The sequence below is a fragment of the Cnephaeus nilssonii genome (genome assembly GCF_951640355.1).
Source record: "Cnephaeus nilssonii genome assembly, chromosome: 2".
Lineage (NCBI taxonomy): Eukaryota > Metazoa > Chordata > Mammalia > Chiroptera > Vespertilionidae > Cnephaeus > Cnephaeus nilssonii.
In genome coordinates, this window is record NC_137073.1 from 13456069 (window position 1) to 13475110 (window position 19042).

The 19042-nt window shown below is 63.5% G+C and overlaps 2 protein-coding genes across 3 annotated transcripts; both read right to left on the minus strand.

The window, feature by feature from the left end:
• Window positions 1-5115: 5115 nt before the first annotated feature.
• Window positions 5116-6544, minus strand: C1QTNF8 (C1q and TNF related 8; the record flags this gene model as incomplete). The annotated part of the gene is made up of 2 exons (XM_079761652.1): window positions 6334-6544; window positions 5116-5666 (listed from the first exon to the last, which is right to left on the minus strand). Exons 1-2 carry the CDS (start codon window positions 6536-6538, stop codon window positions 5116-5118), a joined length of 756 nt encoding a protein of 251 aa, XP_079617778.1. The 5' UTR covers window positions 6539-6544.
• Window positions 6545-11400: 4856 nt separating this feature from the next.
• TEKT4 (tektin 4) lies at window positions 11401-17100 on the minus strand (the record flags this gene model as incomplete). Of its 2 annotated transcripts, none has more annotated exons than XM_079783724.1 (6): window positions 11401-11617; window positions 12420-12574; window positions 13155-13377; window positions 13998-14141; window positions 14538-14608; window positions 16564-17100. In XM_079783724.1, 6 exons carry the CDS (start codon window positions 17095-17097, stop codon window positions 11401-11403), a joined length of 1344 nt encoding a protein of 447 aa, XP_079639850.1. The 2 variants fall into 2 exon arrangements, with proteins under 2 accessions (XP_079639850.1, XP_079639849.1); XM_079783723.1 differs by having other exon boundaries at window positions 16579-17097.
• Between the last annotated feature and the right edge of the window lie 1942 nt (window positions 17101-19042).

Below are 19042 nucleotides of genomic sequence, written 5' to 3' on the forward strand. Positions count from 1 at the left end.
TGTGGGGGAGCCTGTGGAATGTTCCAGGGGATTCCGGGCAGCCTGTGGACCTGGGTCTGTGGGAGTGAGAAGAGGCTTGGCTAGTGTGGACAGCTGCAGATGCCTGGGTGAGGGTGAGCCACTGAGCAGACGGGAATGAGGACCCTCCCCCAGGGCCTGCGAGGGGCAGAGCAGGAGTGTCCCAAGAGGAGCATGCGCCCTGGGAGCCAGGGGGAGCCCTGCTGCCCTCCCACACCCGGCACAGGCTGGGGACAGAGCCACACTGCTTGCAGGTCCTGGCCCAGCCCTGAGTGGGGTGGGGGTGACACAGAGCACATACCCTCTGGGGAGGGTGACCTGTTTTATGGGCTCTCTCTCTGCATCGATGGGTTTTATTGGCCAATGGGCTCCAGTGGCTTCCACAATGACCTTGCTCAGGAAATCCGGCAGCCTCTGGGATGGGGCGCAGCGGCAGGAGGGCTCTGTTTGCCTGGCAGGGCTGGGCACAGGGTGGGAGTGTGGTGCCATTACAGCATAGCCCCACACGCAGCGCAGGTGTTGCGTCCCCACCACAAGGGAAACCAAGGTCGCTCTGCCCTGTGCTTAACCGAGGCTGCACTCCCGGCCCAACCCCTACCAGCAGGAGCTGTGTCGGGGTGCCCTGGGTGGGGTCCTGGGGCAGAACAACAAGTGGAGGAAGGGGAGACATCAGGAAGGACTTGCCACAGAACCTGGGGCCACAGAGATCAGTAATGTCCTTGGGGGGTGCCCTAGCCACGGAATGATACGGAGAACAGGATCTCTACTGGTCACTGATCAGGGCTCCTGCAGAACCGTGGATCCCAGGGCTGGATGGAGATGAAGCCCTGGAGAGACAGCTGGATCCATGACCCACCACCTCTCCTCCACCCTGGTTGCTGGGGACGAGGGGGCCTCCCCAAGATTCCACCACCTCCTCTCCCATCAAGCCCAAGGGCACTGTCCTGCCCTGTATAGACTGGCCGATGCCATCCCCCGGCTCCTGAGGGCTGGTCCAGCTACCACAGCTCTGAAAGGTGTTTGTTGAATGAATAACTGACATTGAATGATGGGGTCTCTGCCCAGGTGGGGACCTTACCTTGAGGGTCGTAGACTGCCCAGGAGCCTGAGGGGGTGCCCCTCCCTGCCCCTCCCTGTCCTGGGACACCCATGCCAATCCAGGCACCTTGCTCCCCCTGTCCCAGGCCCTTCTTCTCCCCTCCCTCAGGCTCTGTATCTGGAGATGAGGTGGCAGCTATGCATTTGCCAGATGTGTGCTGATGGAGGTGTGAGGGCACCATTTGGGCACCTGGATGGGTCCCAAAGTTAGGGGGACTGGCGCTCCACCTGAGCAAACCTCCCTCCCAGGACCTCTGCCTTGGGGGAGATCAGAGGCTCTCTTCCTTGATATTTGCGGGAGAGGTTATGGAGTGACTGCTAATGGGGTCCTGAGATTCTTTGGGGATCATGAGCATATTCTAGACATAGATACTAGTAGATCTGACACTGTGAAAGTGCAAAATGCCATTAAATTGTTCACTTTAAAATGGTAAATTTTATTATATGGATTTCACCTAATTTTTTAAATGGGTGTTTTTTTGGGAATACCACTAAATGGATAAACCTAATATGGGTAAACCGGCTCCCAGACAGGATCCCATCTCTCAGGAGGCTGCCGGGCTGTCCCTGTATTTGAGTGTTTTTCCAGCTTTTGTCCCAGGCGCATGCATGTCATTCCTGATTACCACTGAACCACACGGTGGGGGCTGCCCGCTTGCTGTTCTGATTGGGGTCAATTCCTCCTTCTTCTTCTAAGTGGTCAGGGCAGCTGGGCCTCGCTGACCTTTGTGTCTCTGCACTCTTCCCAAAGTCACCCTTCATCACTTTGCAGAGATGGTGACCTTGACCCCTCCTGCCCCCAGTTCTCAGTCATCTTTTATTTCTTTGTTTGTTTGTTTTGTAATAAATAAACCTGGAGGCTGTGGGGGTGATGCAGGCACTGCCTTCTCGTCCTGCACGCACGGGCAGAGTCCTCTGGCACGTCTCTAACAAGTACTGAGGCTCTCGGTGGGGTCTTGGCCTCACTCAGGACACGCCTCCACGCGCCCCCGAGTCTCTGAGGACGTGGTCGCTTTGGCGCTTGGAGGTTGCCAGGTGCCCTTCCACCCCTGACCTACTCTGCCCTCCTGCGTCAGCAGCGGGGAGCAGGGCCTGTCCCTCAACGCTCGGCCCGGATGCCCCAATGTCTACCTGTCCGGCTGCTCTGACAGCCGGATTCACGGCATGAGGTTAAAAGGAGTAGAGTGGCTGCCAGGTCTGCAGACTTCTCCTGCCCCGGCAATGGCCACGCGTGGCCCTGCCTCTAGACCCCGCCTCTGCTGCTCTGGGGCCCTGACAGAGGCCGTCAGCAGGCGGCTGGGGAGAACACAGGCGTCGTTTGGAGCTGGCAGACAGGGGCTTCCCTCCCGGCCCCTCCTGGCTAGGCTGGCCCCCAACACACAGGGGTCTGGGGTTCTTGGTCAGGGTGGGAGGGGAGGGCAGGTTCCAGGAGGCCTGAGGGAGGCAGGGTCTTCCATCCCCCCCCCAGGCCCCCATTCCTGTTCAGGCACCTTTATCTCGCAGCAGAACCCTGTCTGCCCCCCTGCCCTCCATTAGTACTCGCTCCTGATGTGCTCACAGGTTGCCCAGCACCCTGGGCGTTTCCGGCTATTCCAGCCATAAAATGACACAAAGTTCAGCCTGAGGCTCGGCCCAACTCCGCGCCCCAGGGCCCCTCCGCCCCCCGCAGCCCCCTCCTGTCTGTAGTGGGGCCACAGCTTCAGCAGCCCATGACGTCCTGCCCTTCATCCTTGACTGTAAGATTCCCCACCCCCACCCCCAATTTTGCTGTTGCCTGCCATGTACCATGAGCCCCTTGAGGTGCTGGGCCTCCAGGCACAGGCACTTGTCTGTCCTGACCTCTTTATCTGTGGCTTTTCACGGCAGGGTCCTGTTTTGTCTGAACCCGGGACCCAGCGCGGGGGCCTGGACTGGCACTAAGGGTCTGGAGTCACCGCCCCACCCAGGTCTGCTTCCTTATGGAGCTGTAGGGCCTGAATGTGGGGACCCCAGGAGCCCCTGCCCTCCTCGCCCAGTGTTGGCCTGAGATGGCAGCCCCTAAGGTCAGACCCCGACAGTCCTCATGGGCCAGCCCATCAGTAGGCCAGAAGGGACACATCAGGGCAGGTCCCCTGGTGTGCTGGGTGGGGCCGCAGCTCCGGAGGCTCAGGCCCAGGCTTCTGGGGGGAGGGGAGGGGCGGGGGCGGGATGGGGAGGGGCAGCTGGCAGGGAGCCCTCCACTTTCAGAAAGGCCTTGCATGGACAGCAAAGGGGCCCTCCTCTCGCTCATCCCCTGTCCAGGCCGCTCTCAGGGGGGGGCAGTCCAGCCCATAGAGTGCCGGCTCCCAGCGCCACATACACCCGGGGGTTCTGCAGACCTCTGCCAGCCCCAATGCCGGCTCCCAGCCCCTTCCCACTTGTCCAGCTTTTGTCCCTCCCTCAGCGCTCCGCCCAGTGGGTGGGGAGGTTCCTGGGTCAACCTCAGCTCGAGGTTGATGTTCCTATGGGATCACGGAGCTCCATGGTGGCAGGGGAGGGCCACCATGTTCCCATACATTCCCTCCCCAGAGCAGGGACAGGAGGTGCCTGTTTATAAAATGGATGAGGGGTCCCCACCCTCTTCTTGCCCCCCCCCCCCAATCAGCTGATCATTGTCCTGAGAAGGTTCTCCAGCCCCAGGGCCAGATGGATGTGGGGTTCACCTCATGATGGGCTGGCATTCTGATGGAAGGAGTGGAGGGAGAGGAGGAACAGCCAGGCTGGGACCCAAAGGTGGGTAAAGACTGAGGGAGGCCTGTGCCCGCCCAGCAGCCAAGAGGCCCCAGGCCACCTGGCAGGCAGCCTGCTCCTGGTGCACCCTGGGGAGAGAGGGCCCCGGGGCTCTCAGCAGCCACCTCCTACCGCCTCCTGTAGCCTAGCTGGTGGCCTCGGAACCTCCTTCTATGAGGCCCCGGCATCTGCTCAGCTGGCCAGCCTGCAACTCCAGCCACCTCACCTAGCTCAGGACCTCAGCCAGCTCCCCAGGCTCTGGTGATTCCAGACGCTGCTCCTGCCAGGGCCCTGGGGGCCTTACTGCCCCAGAATCCTTGCTCAGGAGGAAGCAGCCATGGGAGGAGACGCCAGAGAAGGCTCCACAGAGGAGGCAGCAGTGATGGGATCAGGGGGGTGGGCAGAAGGTTCTGTGTGGCCAGGGGGACACATGGCAGGAGAGAAACAGACTCAGAGGGGGCTATAAGGTGGGGCAGCCTGATGGCTCCAACCTGGGGGATGGATGGAGGCCTTCTGTTCCCCTAGGCCCATGCCTGCAGGGAGTGGGGTGTGACTGCTCCGTCACTGACTGGCCCCATCTAAGGGTGAGGTATGGGGCTCCCCGGGCTCCTGCAGGCCCTGGGACACATCGAGGTGTGGTCTTCCTCCACCATCCAGCTCATTCCAGACAACCGAGGGGATGCCGGGAATCCCAGAAAATCAGCTCATCAGACCTGGACTGTGTGTTCATCCGAGGGCATGACTCGCTCCCACCCGAATTGCCACCCTCTGACACCCATGGAATTTAGCATGTTTCCTGCTAGAATCAGTTCCGAGGGGGCTGACATCTGCATTTGCTCTCTGGCCTCCCCAGTGTCCAGCCCGGCACCCAGTAGGTGTTTTACGAAGGTCTCCAAGGCAGTGGTGCTGGCACAGCCTTTAATAAGCAAACTATCTCTTGACCGGGAGGCACACGCCACAGCATGTAGAGATGCCCCGCCCACCCTGCCCAACACCCACTCCCACCGTCTCCATCTCAAACTTTTCAGTGTGAACACTTGGTTGTACCCATCCCCACCAGGCCAGGCCCCCAGATCTGCCTTGCTCCTGCCACACCCCTCAGCTCAGTTGTCTGAGTGCAATTGGTGTTCAATCACTACACAGTCATCGCGCAAACATACTGGCATCCACCTCAGCTGTGAGGGCGAGGTCAGGCTCAGGGGGTCTGGGGAGTGAGTGTCATCAAGCGCTGGCGGGGGCACGCTGAGGCGGCTAGAGCTCAGTGGCAGGCTTGACCAGGTGGCCGCTGAAGGTGATGTAGAGGTCCCCGTGCTCACCGTAGATGGCGTTGTCTTGGTCACGCTTGAACATGCGCACCCAGACCGTGTCACCCGCGGCTAGCGGCAGCAGCAGGCTCTGGGTCTGCATGACGCTGCGCTCGCTTGGCTGCGCGTACAGCACGGCGGTGGCCTGCTGGTTGCACATGATGTGCAGGTAGGTTTCCTTGTAATTCCAGGTGTGCACGGTGAGGCTCAGGAAGTACACACCAGGCACAGTGCAGAGGAAGTGGCCCGATGCCAGGTCAAAGGCGCCGTCCAGGTTCACCAGCTCCGTGTCAAAGGGCACAGCCTGGAAGGCATCGGTGCTGTGCAGCCCCTCGCGCCGACCGACGGAGAAGGCTGCGTAGGCACGCTGGCATGGGGTGCCCGGCAGCCCCACCTGCCCCTTCTGGCCCTTGTGGCCCCGGAGACCCGGGGAGCCTGGTGGGCCCTCCTTCCCGCTCCTACCGGAGCGACCTCTGACCCCTGTCTCACCCTTCTCACCTGCAGGGGAACAAGCAGAAGCCTCTGGTCAAGGCTTGGGGTCCATTTGCTGGCCATGTGGCCTAATGGATGACCTCACTTCCCCGAACCTCAGTCTCCTTATCGTCAGATGCGTGTTAACCCACCCCTCACCCAGGGCAATGAGAGGCCACACCCCGAAGTTGTGGCTGTTCTGGAGCCTGTACAGATGATCAAGTGGGGACGGAGGGACAGTGGGAATGACAGGGGTCTAGGCAGCTGAACTGGGCGTTGAAAGACGAGAGGGCTGGGAAGTTGGTACCCAAGTCCAACCTTCTGGGGGCCTGCTGTTCCCTCTTGAGCTCAGCCTCTCTTGCCTTCTCCCAAGGGGGCCCCAACCCTCCCACCCCCACCTCCCGTGGGTGCTGGGCCAGAAGGGCCGACGCAGAGTGGGTGAGCAAATGGAAGGGACCCTCATTTTCCCCTCTCTTCACAGCCCCTCTCCAAGCACCTTGCTTCCCGCTTGAGGGGTGGCTGGGGGCTGATGACCTTTACAAGGTGTCCCACCTGGGCCCCAGGTGCCTTCCCAGAGCCACTCTGCCCAATCAGGGCCTCAGAGCTTTGTCCTACCCCTTCATTCCTCTGCCTCTCAGGGTGGGGTCCCTGTGCGGGCAGGGAACAGGGTGGGGCCACCTCTCTGTGACACTACCTTTGAGGATTGAGATGTCGATGGTGGGCCGCACACGGGGCAGCTGCACCCACTTCTCCCCATCACTCTCAGGGGTGTATGAGCCGGGGGCAGCTGGGGGCCAGGCCGGGCGGCAGCAGTGCACACACGGCCGACGGGGCAGCCCCAGCCTGGGCCAGGCCCCTGCAGGCAGTGCCAGGAGGAGCAGAAGGCCAGGGGCTGCCATCTGGGCTGGAGCCTAGGAGAGGGGAGAGGTGGGGAGGGCATCTGAGAAAAGAGAAACCCAGTTGAGCCCCCAGACCCCACAGCAGCGGGTGGTGCCCCCTTGTCTGGGGAGCCAGCAGATGGGATCAGTGTGGGGTACACAGTTGGGGGCCCTTGAGGTGCCACAGTGGGCAGGGCCAGAGTCTCATCCTGCACCGGACAGAGGCCTGGCATGCCCTTCTTAGATTCTTAGCCCCCGGCCCTGACAGACATCATTAATAGATCCCCACACTCTTTCACCCAGACCTGGATGTGGCCTCAGAATCTTCCTCACACAGCACCACCAGGGCCACCACCAACCTGAGGGCCTGCACAGGGGACAGCTCACACCTGCCCTTCCAGAGCCCCTGGCAAAGTGGCCCAGGCAGCCCCGCCAAGTTTGAGCTGGCACTGCCAGGCTCCTTCTTAGGGGCTGCTCCCTCTGTACACCTCCACCCTCCCAGGGCCTTAACTCTGGGCTGTAGCAGGCACCCTAAGTGCCTGCAGCCGGGGAGTCCTGGTACCCAAAGCCCCTATGGCTGGGACCTTGCACCTGGCAGATGGCGGAGGTGGGGCTCTGATTCCACCCTCCAAAGCCCTCACCCTCCTGTGCAGGCAGAGCCCTGGTGGTGGTGGTGGTGGTGGGGGGGGGGGCGCAGCTTCAAGGAAGCGCAGTTCCCCAACCCCTGAGGCTGGGCCTGGGTCCTGGTTGGGTGGGGTCTATGTGGGGCAGTTTCTTCCTGCTGCCCAGCTGGGCAGAGAGCAGCCCTCTAGTCCCAAGCTCCCAGGAGAGAGGAGGAGGGCTTCTTGGAAGGCTACCCCTTGTGCTCCCCCACTCTGTGATGGAGACGATGGTCTTTAACCCCCACCAGTCCTGGGCCTCCTGCCTCCTAACGCCCTCCCCTAGGAAACCCTGCCTGACACCTGGCTTGCCCATGCCAGGTAGGGCACCACTTCCCGGTTCAACCAGCAGCTGCTGGGGCCCCTGGGTGAGTCCCACAAGCACCTGGGCCTCCGTTTCCCCCAGCAAGTGGGCCCTGGTCTCCCCAGAGGCTGCATCTGGGAGGCTCAGCCAAAGGCAGACGTGTGAGGTAAGGGTCTTCTCTCTTCTCTGTAGCCCGACCTTGCTGAGCAAAGACCCAGGCACCCTCCTCCAGGGAGCCCTCTGGAGCTGCAGTCCAGTGCAAGGTCCTTCCTCTTGCACAGTGGGTCCGAGACCCACTTTCAGGCTTAGCTTCCCTGGCAGATGGGACCCCGTCTCTCCACCCACCCCAGCGCCCAGGAGACCCTGACTAGTCCTCCCAGCCTCACTGGACCCTGCAAGACCCTCCTGGATTCCTCCCATGGAGGGATCGGACAGGAGTGGGTGTCTCCAGGGGACCCCACCTTGCCCCTCTGGCAGTCTGGGGTCCTGGGCATCCTAGCCACCTGGCCTGCCCAGAAGACAGCCTGGGCTGGAGCCTCCTTCTTGCTGGGGTCTCGGGGAGCACAGACCCCTGCAAGACCAGCCTAGGTTGGTGGCTGTGAATACCCCACCCGCCCCCATGCTCCCTGTTACCATTTCACCGTCCGTGCTGCTGCCTGTCTGGCTGTCTCCAGCGTCACTGCCCAGCAGCCTGTGAAAGAGCCCTTTCATGCCCGCACCAGGCGCCCACGGCTTCCCCTGGGCCATCCAAGACCAACAGGCCTTGGGCCAGCTTCAGAGCCTCTGCAGGAGCTCACGGGGCCCTGCCGCCTGCCGTCAGTCTGCCCTCCACCAACTGACTACCTGCCAACGGGCCTATAGCCTTGCCACGGGGGCTCCAGGGTCCTCCTGCCAGCCCTGTGCCCTTGTGTGGGTCTGGGGGTCGGGAACGTCTGGGACTGACTGGTGGGTTGGGAGATGGTGCCATGGGCTGGCTACCTCCTCCATCTGGGGTGCAGTGACTTAGGGGAGAGTTGGGGAGGCCGAAGCCACAGCTGGGAGGAGACTGGTCAGAGGGCTTGGAGCCAAAGTGGGCTGGGGCAGACCAGGGCCCACCTGGTAATGGTCACAGCCTTCTGTCTCTGGCTGGGAAGTGAGGGCTGGGGCTGGCGGATGGAGCTCAGGAAAGCAGCGTCAGGCCAGACCCTTGGTGTCGGCCCCGGCCTCCCCTGCACCCTTCCAGGTCAAGGTGCCCAGCAGGGCGAGAAGCCTGTGTGACAGAAGCCTGGCCTTTCCGTGGGTAAGGGCTATGTCCCTGTTATGCCCACTGGTGGGAATGACTCATGGGGCCCCAAGCAGTGGCAGGCAGGGCTGGGCCCACCGTGAGCCTAAAGCTGAGCCCACACCAGAGCCTGGCCTCATCCCTGCTTTGGGTCTGGACAGCTGGACACTGGGTCCAGGTGCAGAACCCTGCACCTTGGCCTCTGAACATGGGGACATGCGATTCCTGTGAAGTGTACCCACACACACACCAAGCCAGCCACCTGTGGGCGAGGCACCAGCCATGGCCTGGGACCAGGCGGGCTGTGGGCAGCCGGGGCAGCTCACCCAGTTCTGCTGTTCCAGCCCTCCTCACTGATGACCAGGGAGGGGCAAGGATGGGGGAGGTGAGAGGGAGGTTGAGGTGCCCCATCTGTGGGGGACTTCTTGTGCAGGATGAGGGTGAGTGTGGCTGGTGAGGGGTGCGGATGGGGGCTACAGCTGTCTTCACCGGGAGGGTGGCACAGACAGAGGGGGTGTGAAGACCCCAGGCCCTGAGCGATGGCTCGCCGCCCTGCCGCTCCTGCAGCCCCAGTGCCCTGTGGTTTGGCTCTGAGACTCGAGGCAGCTCAGCCGGCGGCCTCAGGGCGGTGAGTGGCCGAGGCCCCTGCCTCTCATCACCCAGTCCCTGTGGAGTCGATGGGCCCAGGGCAGGCTTGGGGCTCTTCTCTGCCCACCCAAGTATTGCCTCTGCGGCTCCCAGAGAAAGGCAGGCGCCGGAGCGCTGCATCTGAGCCGTGGTGTCCCCACCTGTAAGTGGTCCCAATGGGCTCAGAAGTGGCCGGAGTGTACCAGATGGACATGGGTGAAGCCAGAGGCCTCACCACGCTGCAGGGCTGATGTCCTTCCCCGTGCCTCCTGCCGCCCTCTCCCTGACTCCAACAGGCAGAGCAGCCCCCCAGCAGTGATGGGCATTCACTGTGAGTCCCCTTGCGGGAGGGGATGGTGAGTTAAATGTGCCGGCATGTGGGGGGTGGGTCTGGGCTGAGCCAGGCCTCTGGGACCCGGGCTGGGGTGTGTGGCTGCAGCAGGCAGGCAGGCCAGGCTCTGAGCGGAGAGTCAGCAAGCACCAAGGGTGACTCAGCGGGTGGCAGGACGAGGACGAGGCTCCTGGACAGAAATAGCCATCTCTTGGACATGCTGCCCCGCATCTCCGTGACAACGGGAAGGTGGCTGAGCGTTGTGGCCCCACGGGGTCAGCTGACCACAGAGGGTCTGGGGGGGCTGAATCCCGGCTGGAGGCAACTGGCCAGCCTGGGGTGACATTGCTGTCTACCCCACCCCAAGCCCCACAGAAAGCCCCAGGCATTCGATGTGTGACCTGGAGCCATGGCTCAGCTCCAGGGCCTGGTCATTGGTCTCTGCAGGGCGGCAAAACGTCCAGCCTCACAGATGGCACAGGGGACTACAGACAATGGAACCCCCCTGCCACCCTCCCTGCTGGTGTCACCACCAAGCTGTAGAGAGAATGGGCTTCGAACAGCCCCCCTCACTTAGCTCCATCAGCTGCCACCCTCCAGGAGGCAGGACAAGATGACCCCCGGCGCTGATGGGGACACTGCCTCGGCCATGGGTGATGATGGCGGTCTGCGTGGCAGCAGTTTGCACAGTGGGAGTTATTATCTCTGGCCTCTTAATGGACGTGTCCCTGAGTGTCCTGTCTATGAGCTGCCGCCGGGGAAGAGACAGCAGCCGGGGGTGGGGGGACATTGTGGGCACAGCAAGGGGGGCTTCAGTGCCACTCCCCCCACAAAGTGCCTGGCCCTCCCGGGGGACTGCAGTTCTCCCAGAGCCGTGGACACAGGGTGCAGGCGGCGTGGGACCAGGTGGGCAGCAGGGGCCCTGCATTTCCTCACACCCACACCCAAAGCACTAGCTGGCTAAGGAGGGGGCTGGACAAGGAGACTGGCCACCTAAAGGTGGCCAAGGTGGCTGGGCATGGAGGCCACCCACAACCTTGACTTCCCCACCCCAGCTCAGGGTCTGCCTCCCAGTGCCCACCCTGTGCCAGGCGGGGGTGGCAGGGGTTTTCCCAGGAGGTCACTGGCCTGGCTGGGGGTTCTCCAGGGGTGTTGAGCCGCTGCGTGGATGCCCAAAGCCCCGGGGCCAAGTCCTCAGGGGAGAGCAGGCTGACAGTGTGTCCCGACAGCTGTGCCCGGTTCACCTCCCAATACCGAGGGGAGAGCCCGTGGCCTCAGCACGACAGCGTCCCGGGCCCATGGAGGACAAAGAGCAGGTTACTGCTGCCGTGACCAGAGGCTGTGACGAGTGGTGTGGCCTCCGTGGGAGGAGAGGTGACCCTTACTCGGAAGCATCCTGCCGGTGGCCCAGGTGGGCACAGAAACCACCTGTGCCTGGGCCATGGCTTGGAGCCGGGGAGGGTCCTGGCCTCACGTGGTCAGCTGGGTGATGAGGTGGAGCTTCTCCTTGGCTGACCCCCCTCCACGGGTGGCAACTGAGCGTGCCCTGGGCATAAGGAACTGACTTCGCGAAGGCTCCACTCTGAGCCCCATGCCACAGGTAGAAGGCAAACATACTCTTTATTTGAGGGGTGGGGGACAGGTCCCTGCCCGAATCTGGCCAAGGACAGTTGGGAAGCTGTGCCATGGTGCCAGCCCTGGTCACTGGTAGCCAGCCAGTTGGAGGATGGTGGGGTAGCGGGCGCGGTGGGTCATGCACTTATGGCTGTCAATAAAGATGCTGTTGTTTTTGACGGCGATGTCCTTCTCCAGGCTCATGCGTGTGTCCTCCAGGTTGCGCAGCGACTGCTCCGCTTCTAGAAGCTTCTCCTTCAGTGCTGAGAGGGACCTGTTCAGCTCCTCTACCTCACTCACCAGCCTGGGGGATTTGGTGGAAGGAGGTATGAGCTTGGCTGTCGCCAGAACACCAGGCCTTTGGGCTGGGAGGAGCAAGACCTGAGATTCAAAGGCTAGAAACCCTGGTGAGCAGTCCTGGCCAAGATGCTCAGCCATAAGAGGCCCTCAAAGGTCCTACACGTTAGCCCACCAGCTGAGCTGGGACGTGGCCTGGGGCCAGGGCTCTGTGAGAGGCCCAAAGGCTCCCTGAGGCTCCTTCTAGTCCTGGCGTTCGGAAGCAGGACGGACCCTTGGAGCAGAGCGAAGCCCCCGTTTTCTGAACAAAATCAAGAAACAGGAAGGGAGGCAGGCCAAGGCGGGTGGGGTGGGGGTGGTTTTACTCCCAAGGGCAGCTCAGTCAGTTCGAAAAACAAAAGACATGATCCCACCCATGGCCCCAGCCCAGGACGAGGGTCCCCTGTGCCACCAGAGGTGTGACTGGCCTGTGAGGCAGGACTCAGCCGCTCAGAACCCGAGATTCCTCCCTGGGAAGACTGCGCAGCACCGGGTGAAGTGGGGAGTGCCCGCGGGCCCTGGCACCCGAAGTCCTGATACAGGGCCCCTCTGTGGCCCATGCAGTGCCCAGCCGTGCTGGGAGGGAGTGGGGTGTGCAAATGTGTGTGTGTGTGAGCTGTGCCAGTGTGAGACCCCAGTGTCTCCTCAACTCATCTACGGGTCTGTGTGCATAGGGAAGGGGTGTCATGGGGGTCCCAGAGGCCGAGGGGGCCTGGGCAGCGCCTGGGTGGGGGTAGGGGTAGGGGGTCTGGCTCGCCCCAGGATTGCACCTGAACTGGGCGGTATCGCGGCACAGCTCCACGTTGGGCCGCTGCGAGCGCTGGTACAGGCGGGTCTGAGCCACCTTCAGAGGCACCTCCTTGTTCTTGATGGCCAGCTTCAACTCGGCCACGTTGTGCTCCTGGTCTGAGATCTCTCGAAGCGTCTGCACGCAAGACAGTCCCCATGGGCCCCAGGCAAGGCAGGCTGCCAGGATGGGCCTGGCCTCGTCCCTGAGCCCTGGGGCTGTCCAGCGAGCAACCTGTCCACTGGCTCTGGAGGAGGCGGGGGGGGCGGGTGCACAGCTCCCTTGGCCCGCCGAAGGGCACGGGGTGGGAGGGAGTTGAGACCGCAAAGCTGGTGGTCAACAACCAGAGACTTGGAAGCAGCAAAAGCGACCCTAACAGCCTGGGGTCAGAGCCTTGCGGGGCCCAGACCACCTCCTCCCATCTTCTCTCCTGCTCGGTCCCTCCTGGTTAGTCACCCAGGTGGCAGTGCCAGTTGGCAAACAACAGCGTCACCTGGGTTCTCATTGGCTTAGAGAGGGTGCAGGAAGGGATGGAGGCCCTGCCTCGGGGGTCCTTCAGGATGAGGGCAGAGGAGGGGCAGGGGCCCGGCCGGGTCCTGACCAGGGCATAGTGGCCAGGGGGGCGGGAGAGGAGGCGCACAGGAGCCCGGCCTCTCTCTGGCTGTGGGCACCCAGACCCCAGGGCTGGGCTGGACGCGGCCTGGGTGCATCCGCGCACCTTGTTCAGGTGATGCTCCAGCTTGTGGCGCGCGTCCTCCAGCTCCTCCAAGCGGCGCCCAAAGGCCAGGTTCACCGAGTCGCACTGCAGCCGCAGGTCCTCGGCCGTGTCCCGCAGGATGCAGTCAATGAGCCCCCGCAGGTTGAAGGAGGCCAGGCGCTCGCGCTCGGCGCGCTGCAGGTTTTCCTGTGTGAACTTGGCCCAGGTCTCCGGCGTGGAGGCGCTGTGGGCGGGGAGCGGGTGGAGCAGGGGTCGTTGGGTGCACCTGCCAACGCTCTGGGTCCCGCCAGGCCCTCCTCGCGCCCCGCCCCCGCGCCCCTTACCGTCCTGCGCCTGCAGCGACCACTACCCCAGCTCTGCCCGGCGCCCTCCAGCGCCCCCCAGCGTCCTCTGTGCCTCCCGCGTCCCCAGCTGCACCCAGCGCCTGGTGCCTCTCCCCCCACCCCAACCCCTCCCCACGGGCTGGGCTAGGATAGGCGGTGGTCTCGCGCTCCCTACTGGCCGCTCTCGGAGCTGCAGGCCAGTTGTCCTTGTCCTTGAGTTTCCCAGGCTTCCCCTGACCACCCCCCCGCCACCTCCCACCCTTGTGCCTCAGCCCCGCCCACCCATTCCACCCCCGGCCCCTCTGGTGCCTGTGTGATGCTGAGCACTAGGGCAGGAGTCCTGATCGAAGCCCATCCCCAGTAGCAGAACTGCTGGCTCTATGGTGAGGGCCTGGGGGGTGGGGGTAGGGGAAGGGGGCGGGAGGACCCCCAGGAGCCAGACGCCAGACGGGATGAGGGGGGCAGGGAGGACAAAGGTGTGGGGACTGGGTGTTTGTGCGGAGCGGGGCTGGGGGCCCACCTCTCCTCGAACTTGGTGGAGTGCGGGTGGAACTGCACCTCCGTGCTCTGGTTGTTGTATCCGGCACAGGTCTCGTCAATGTTGTAGGCCTCCACCTTGTCGGACCAGTCCATCTCGCACAGCTCCTTGTGCTCCCGGTTCAGCCTGGGGGCAGCGGGCAGGGCTTGAATCTGTGCAGAGGGGGGAGCTGGGCCTGCTGGGCACTGGGCAGGGCAACCCCCCACACAGCAGGCACACCTCATCTGCCCTGCGTAGGGTCCTCGGGACACCGAGGCCACCGAGCCAGCAGTGTCCAAGCACAGCTGCCCCTCCGCCCCGGATGCTGGCCTGGGCCACGAGGAAGCCCGGGCTCCCCGGCCGTGCAGGAATCTGCTGCTCCCCCATCCCCTGGTGCCCTGCCGGCCTGCACTCCTGGCTGTGACCAGGGACAAGGCCCCGCCCCGCCTCTCTGAGCCTCAGGGCCTGGTAACCCTGACTTCCTGCCCAAAGCCAGCCTGAGGGGTGGGGGGCCAGGGGTCACCCTGGGGGCTGGAGACCCACCTGATCTGGTTCACCGCCTGCATGATGGTCCTCTTCAGCAGCTCCTGGATGTTCCGGATGAGCTCAGTCTCCTGGGGGAGAAGACCCCGTCCCTGGTGAAGGTCTGCTGACGGTGGGGCTGCAGGGCTGCTGTGGCCCACAGCCAACCTCTTCGATGCCCAGGAGGGGCTGAGATTTGGGGTGACACCCAGGGGAGCTTGGGGCTCAGCTGGCACTACCTCTGGCTGAGTGGCTTGGCCTTGGGCCTTGTTGACCCCTGCTCTCTTTTCTGGAAAATGGGGCACGAGCCCCACTCTTCCTCGTAAGGTTTACTCTGGGCTTTTGACCATTCTATCTGGTGCATTGTGTGGGGTCTTTTCTTCTGGGGGCACCAGCACCTCTAGGCTCTGGGGGCTCTTCCTGCAGCCTGCCCAGGGCACTGAGGGCATCAGCCCCTGGACAGCCAGGCCTACAGCCTCTTCGGACCTAGGCCCCTGGGGATGAGGAGCCCTCCTGAGTGGGGCCTCCCCTTGGGGCCACGGCACAGAGAGGCCTTCCCCACACTGAGGACACAGGGGGTTCCCTGCCGCTCTTTGTGCTACCTCAGCTGCTTCCTTTTCTATAGACAGACAACCCTTTCCCCTGATTTGAAGTTTCGCCTCCATTCGTGCCCTTAACCCGTGTGTGTCCGGGTCTGTCCCCTGGTCTGTGTTCCTCTTTGGGCCACTCGAGTGGTCCATGCACTACTGGGCCAGTGGCCTGGGCTCAAGACAGAGGGGCCACATCCTGAGGCTTGGGAGGTTCTGAGCAGCTGAGTGTGGGGGTCAGTTGTGGGGAGTCAGAGAAGGGGGTTGGCAACCTGGGGGTGGGCAGGAAGGTGACGGAAGGGACTCAGGTTCTGGCCTGAGCTTGGGGGGATGGTGCAGGGGATGCCCTGAGGGATGCTCTGAGGCAGCGGTTTGTCTCCGAATCCCTCATGCATGCCCACATCTTGTTCACAGGTGCGGCCCCCAGGCTGGGAGGTGTGGGAACTCTGCCCCACCAGGATCAGGCTCCCGGACTGATTCTTCTTATGGGGCTGCCCAAGGACAGGTCCTGCCGGGTTGAGGGTGGGGATCCTTGTGGAATGAATGTAACCTCCACCCTTTTCTCGCTCCATCACAACACACTACTGGCTGGTGCCTGGATTTCCACCACACGTGTCCTTGGGGGAGGGCACTCAGCCGCCTGGGGCTCAGGGTCAGGCTTAATTCGCATGACCAGGGTGATCCAAGGGGCTGCCCAGCAGGTACAGAAGTTGAGGTCACCAAGGGATCATTCAGTGGTGCCCCAGGCCCTGACCATGCCCATTCTCCAATCTCAGACGGCTGCCCCCAGGACTCAGCCCAGGCCCCTCCCATACTCAGGGTGTACGTAGAGGGGTGTCAGGGCCGGTGGGGTGGACTGGCTGGGCCCCTCCCTGCCTCCGAGGCCTCTGCCTGTCCCATCCACAGATAAACGACCCCGACACGTATCTTAGGTATAAATCCTGCCACAGCGTGGGCCCTGCCTCACCCCGTGTGAACAATGATTGGGGGCGGAACTGCAGGGGCGCTGGACAGGAGATTGGGACAGTGGGCAAGTGCCAAGCTTCAGCCCCAGCCCAGCCCTCGGATGTGTTTGAGCCCCCACACTGGGGCTCCCAGGCCACAGTGCCCCCAACCCAGCATGTACCCCTTGCAGGGGGCCCAGCCTTACCCCAAGCCTACTGTGGGAAGGCAGACCAGACTCACACCTGGAGGGAGGGACAATGCCTCCCTCGTGGGCCGCCGCGCCCTGACCCGCCCCCGGCCCAGGCTGCCCCAGCACCCAGGCAGTTCTGGTCCCCGGCCTAGTCCCAGCTTCTCTGTGCCTGTGTGTGCAGAGGGGCCCGGGCACAGAGGCCTCCGCCAGCCCGTGTCCTGGGGGTACACCTGTGTCCACCCTCAGGCTTTCTGCAGGTCCTCCCCCTGGCAGAAGGGTGAGGGTGGCCCGGGTGCAGGTCCCCGGGAGCCCAAGGGGTTCACACCTTCAGCAGCTCCATCTCCACGTAGTCGCGAACGAGGTCGGGGTGCTGGCGGCGCTCGCGGCACTGCAGGTTGTCGGTGGAGATGGCGAAGGGCACGGCCGTGGCGTCCAGGGCGCGCTCCAGCCGCAGCTTCTGGGCCAGCAGTAGGTCCGTCTCCGCCACCAGCTCGCCCACCTCCCGCTGCAGCTCCGACTTCCAGCAGTGCATGTCCTGCAGGCGCTCGCCCACCTTCCGGGTGGAGTCCTCCTGCGTCCGCTGCGCCAGGGCCTCCGTCTCCGCGGCCAGCTGCTTGCTCTCATGGCGCTGCCGCTCCGACTGGTCGCGGTCGGCAAAGGCCTGGTGGTAACTGGCGTAGCAGTTCTGGAACCACTCATCCACCAGATACTTGGCTGTGCGGAAGCCAGCAGTGGCCAGGCCGGAGGACGTATGGGCACCTGTGTTGCGGGCCACATCGTACAGCTTGGGGGGCAGCTCACACGCCGGCACTGTCTGCGGGGCCGGCTGCTTGGTCAGGAGCACGTCCGTCTGAGCCATGGTGCCACCGGCCTGGGCACAGGTGGGTGGGGAGGGCACTTGGCACGCTCAGCAGAGCAGCTCTGGCCACTCTGTCCCCAGCGCAGGACGTCTCCAAGTCTCCTGGCGACAGGTACATGCCAAGCCCTCCTGTTGCTGGGCAACAGGGACCCCTCCCCCAGCGGACTTCTTAAAGGGCCAGGCAGGTCCTAACCCCACCCATCCTGGCTGGCATCTGTCAGAGGAGGCATTGTGCCTGGGCCGGGCCTCTCAGCTCCTGCCTGTCTCACTTGTCCCCGTGGGATCTCCCTCTGTGTAAGTATCTTAGATGGGGAGTTGAATTCAGCCTCCCAGGGTGCCTGGAATCAGATTCCCACATCTGCCCTGCATCTGCCCTGCAGGTCCTGTCCTGGGGACAGTACACCAAGGCCCCCCAGGGAAAGGCTTGTGGTTGAGGCCTGGGAGGGGGGCAAGCTGTACGCCCAGTGTGGGGCACATGTCCTCCTCATCCCCATTTTGAGTGGAGAGTTCCAATGCGGGGGTGATGCCCCACATGGGCAGCAGAGGGCGCCATTGGCTATAAAATGCCATGTGCGGGGCAGGGCAGGGCCTTTGGTTCACCTCTGCCAGCCCAACAACACTCTGGCCTGGACGGCCCCTCACCCCTCCACCCCGGCTCCTCCCACGGGACCCCCACCCCCAGTCCTCTTAGCCCGACATCCCACTCCCAGCATAATCCGCAGAAACCCTGCCCCTCCACCATCCTGCCCCTGTCCCACCCCCACTAGGGCCCAGGACCTCCTCAGACACCAGCCTGGCTCCTGCGGCTTCACTTGGAGGTGCCTCCTCCCTAGGCCCTGACCTCGGCACTGGCACCCCTCACTGTGCTGATGGCCTTTAAACCTCGCGGCACAGAGGAGTGCTTCATACATGTGGGCTCGGGGGACTGGAGCCCGAGACGCTCCCAACCCCACTGAGCCAGTCTGCCCTCGTGGGCGGGAGGTCAGGGGACCCTCAGGGCTGATGTGGCCTGAGGAATGCTTCAAGCTTCTCTGTGCCTCGGTTTCCCCAGGGCAGTGGACACATAGGGCCCACTCAGGGGCGGACCACCAGCCACCTCTTACTTAGAACCTGCCTTTCACACACTCTTTCCCCCGGGAGCCCTCTAGGAACCCTCTAGAACACTTGGGCTGGAGCAGAGCTCAGTGACTTTGGAGTGACCCTGGGCCGGCAGGGTGGGGGGTGGGGACGCATAGCAGTTCTGGGACGATTCATCCACCAGGTACTTGGTGTACGGAAGCCGGCTGTGGCCAGGCCTGAGGACGGGAGCACCCACCAGGGCCTGCAGGACCGGCCTCCACCCTGGGCTCCCACTCTGAGGACACCTTGCAGACCTGGTCCAGGGCCAGCTGGGAAGTGGCTGCAGAGCTAGGGACCACAGCCCCGGAGCAGGGCTGCCACACGGTGGAATGGTGGTGACCCATGCCCCCACACCGGCTCCGAGGCTCCTGCGGCGCCATTCGTGGCGGCCTGGTGGGCCCGCCCAGCCCTCCGGACGCCGCCTTGCTTTATCCCTGGCCCAGAAGTTGCGAGATGGGGAAACAGGGTCCCTTCTCAGCATCATAGCCTCTGGCACTCCCCCGCAGTCCCAGTGGGCACAACGGGCCCAAGGTCACCGGGGGGAAGGCAGAGGGGTCCCGAGGGACCCCAAGGCACTGGAGCAGAAACCTGGCCATCTGGCCTCCCGGACCCCTGGCTGTGCCTTCCCCGATGTCCCACCTGGAATGAAAACTCAAGGAGCTCTCCGGTCTCTGAACAGATGCACCTGCCGAGGCCGGGCCGAGGCACGTCCCTGGCGGTCTCCCTCGGGGCCAGCGGAACATTTTAATAACAGGAGGATTTGAAGCGGCTCAGACAGCGCTGAGCTGGGCACGGTCACAGCAGGTGCTGGTTGTCTGAGAAGCCA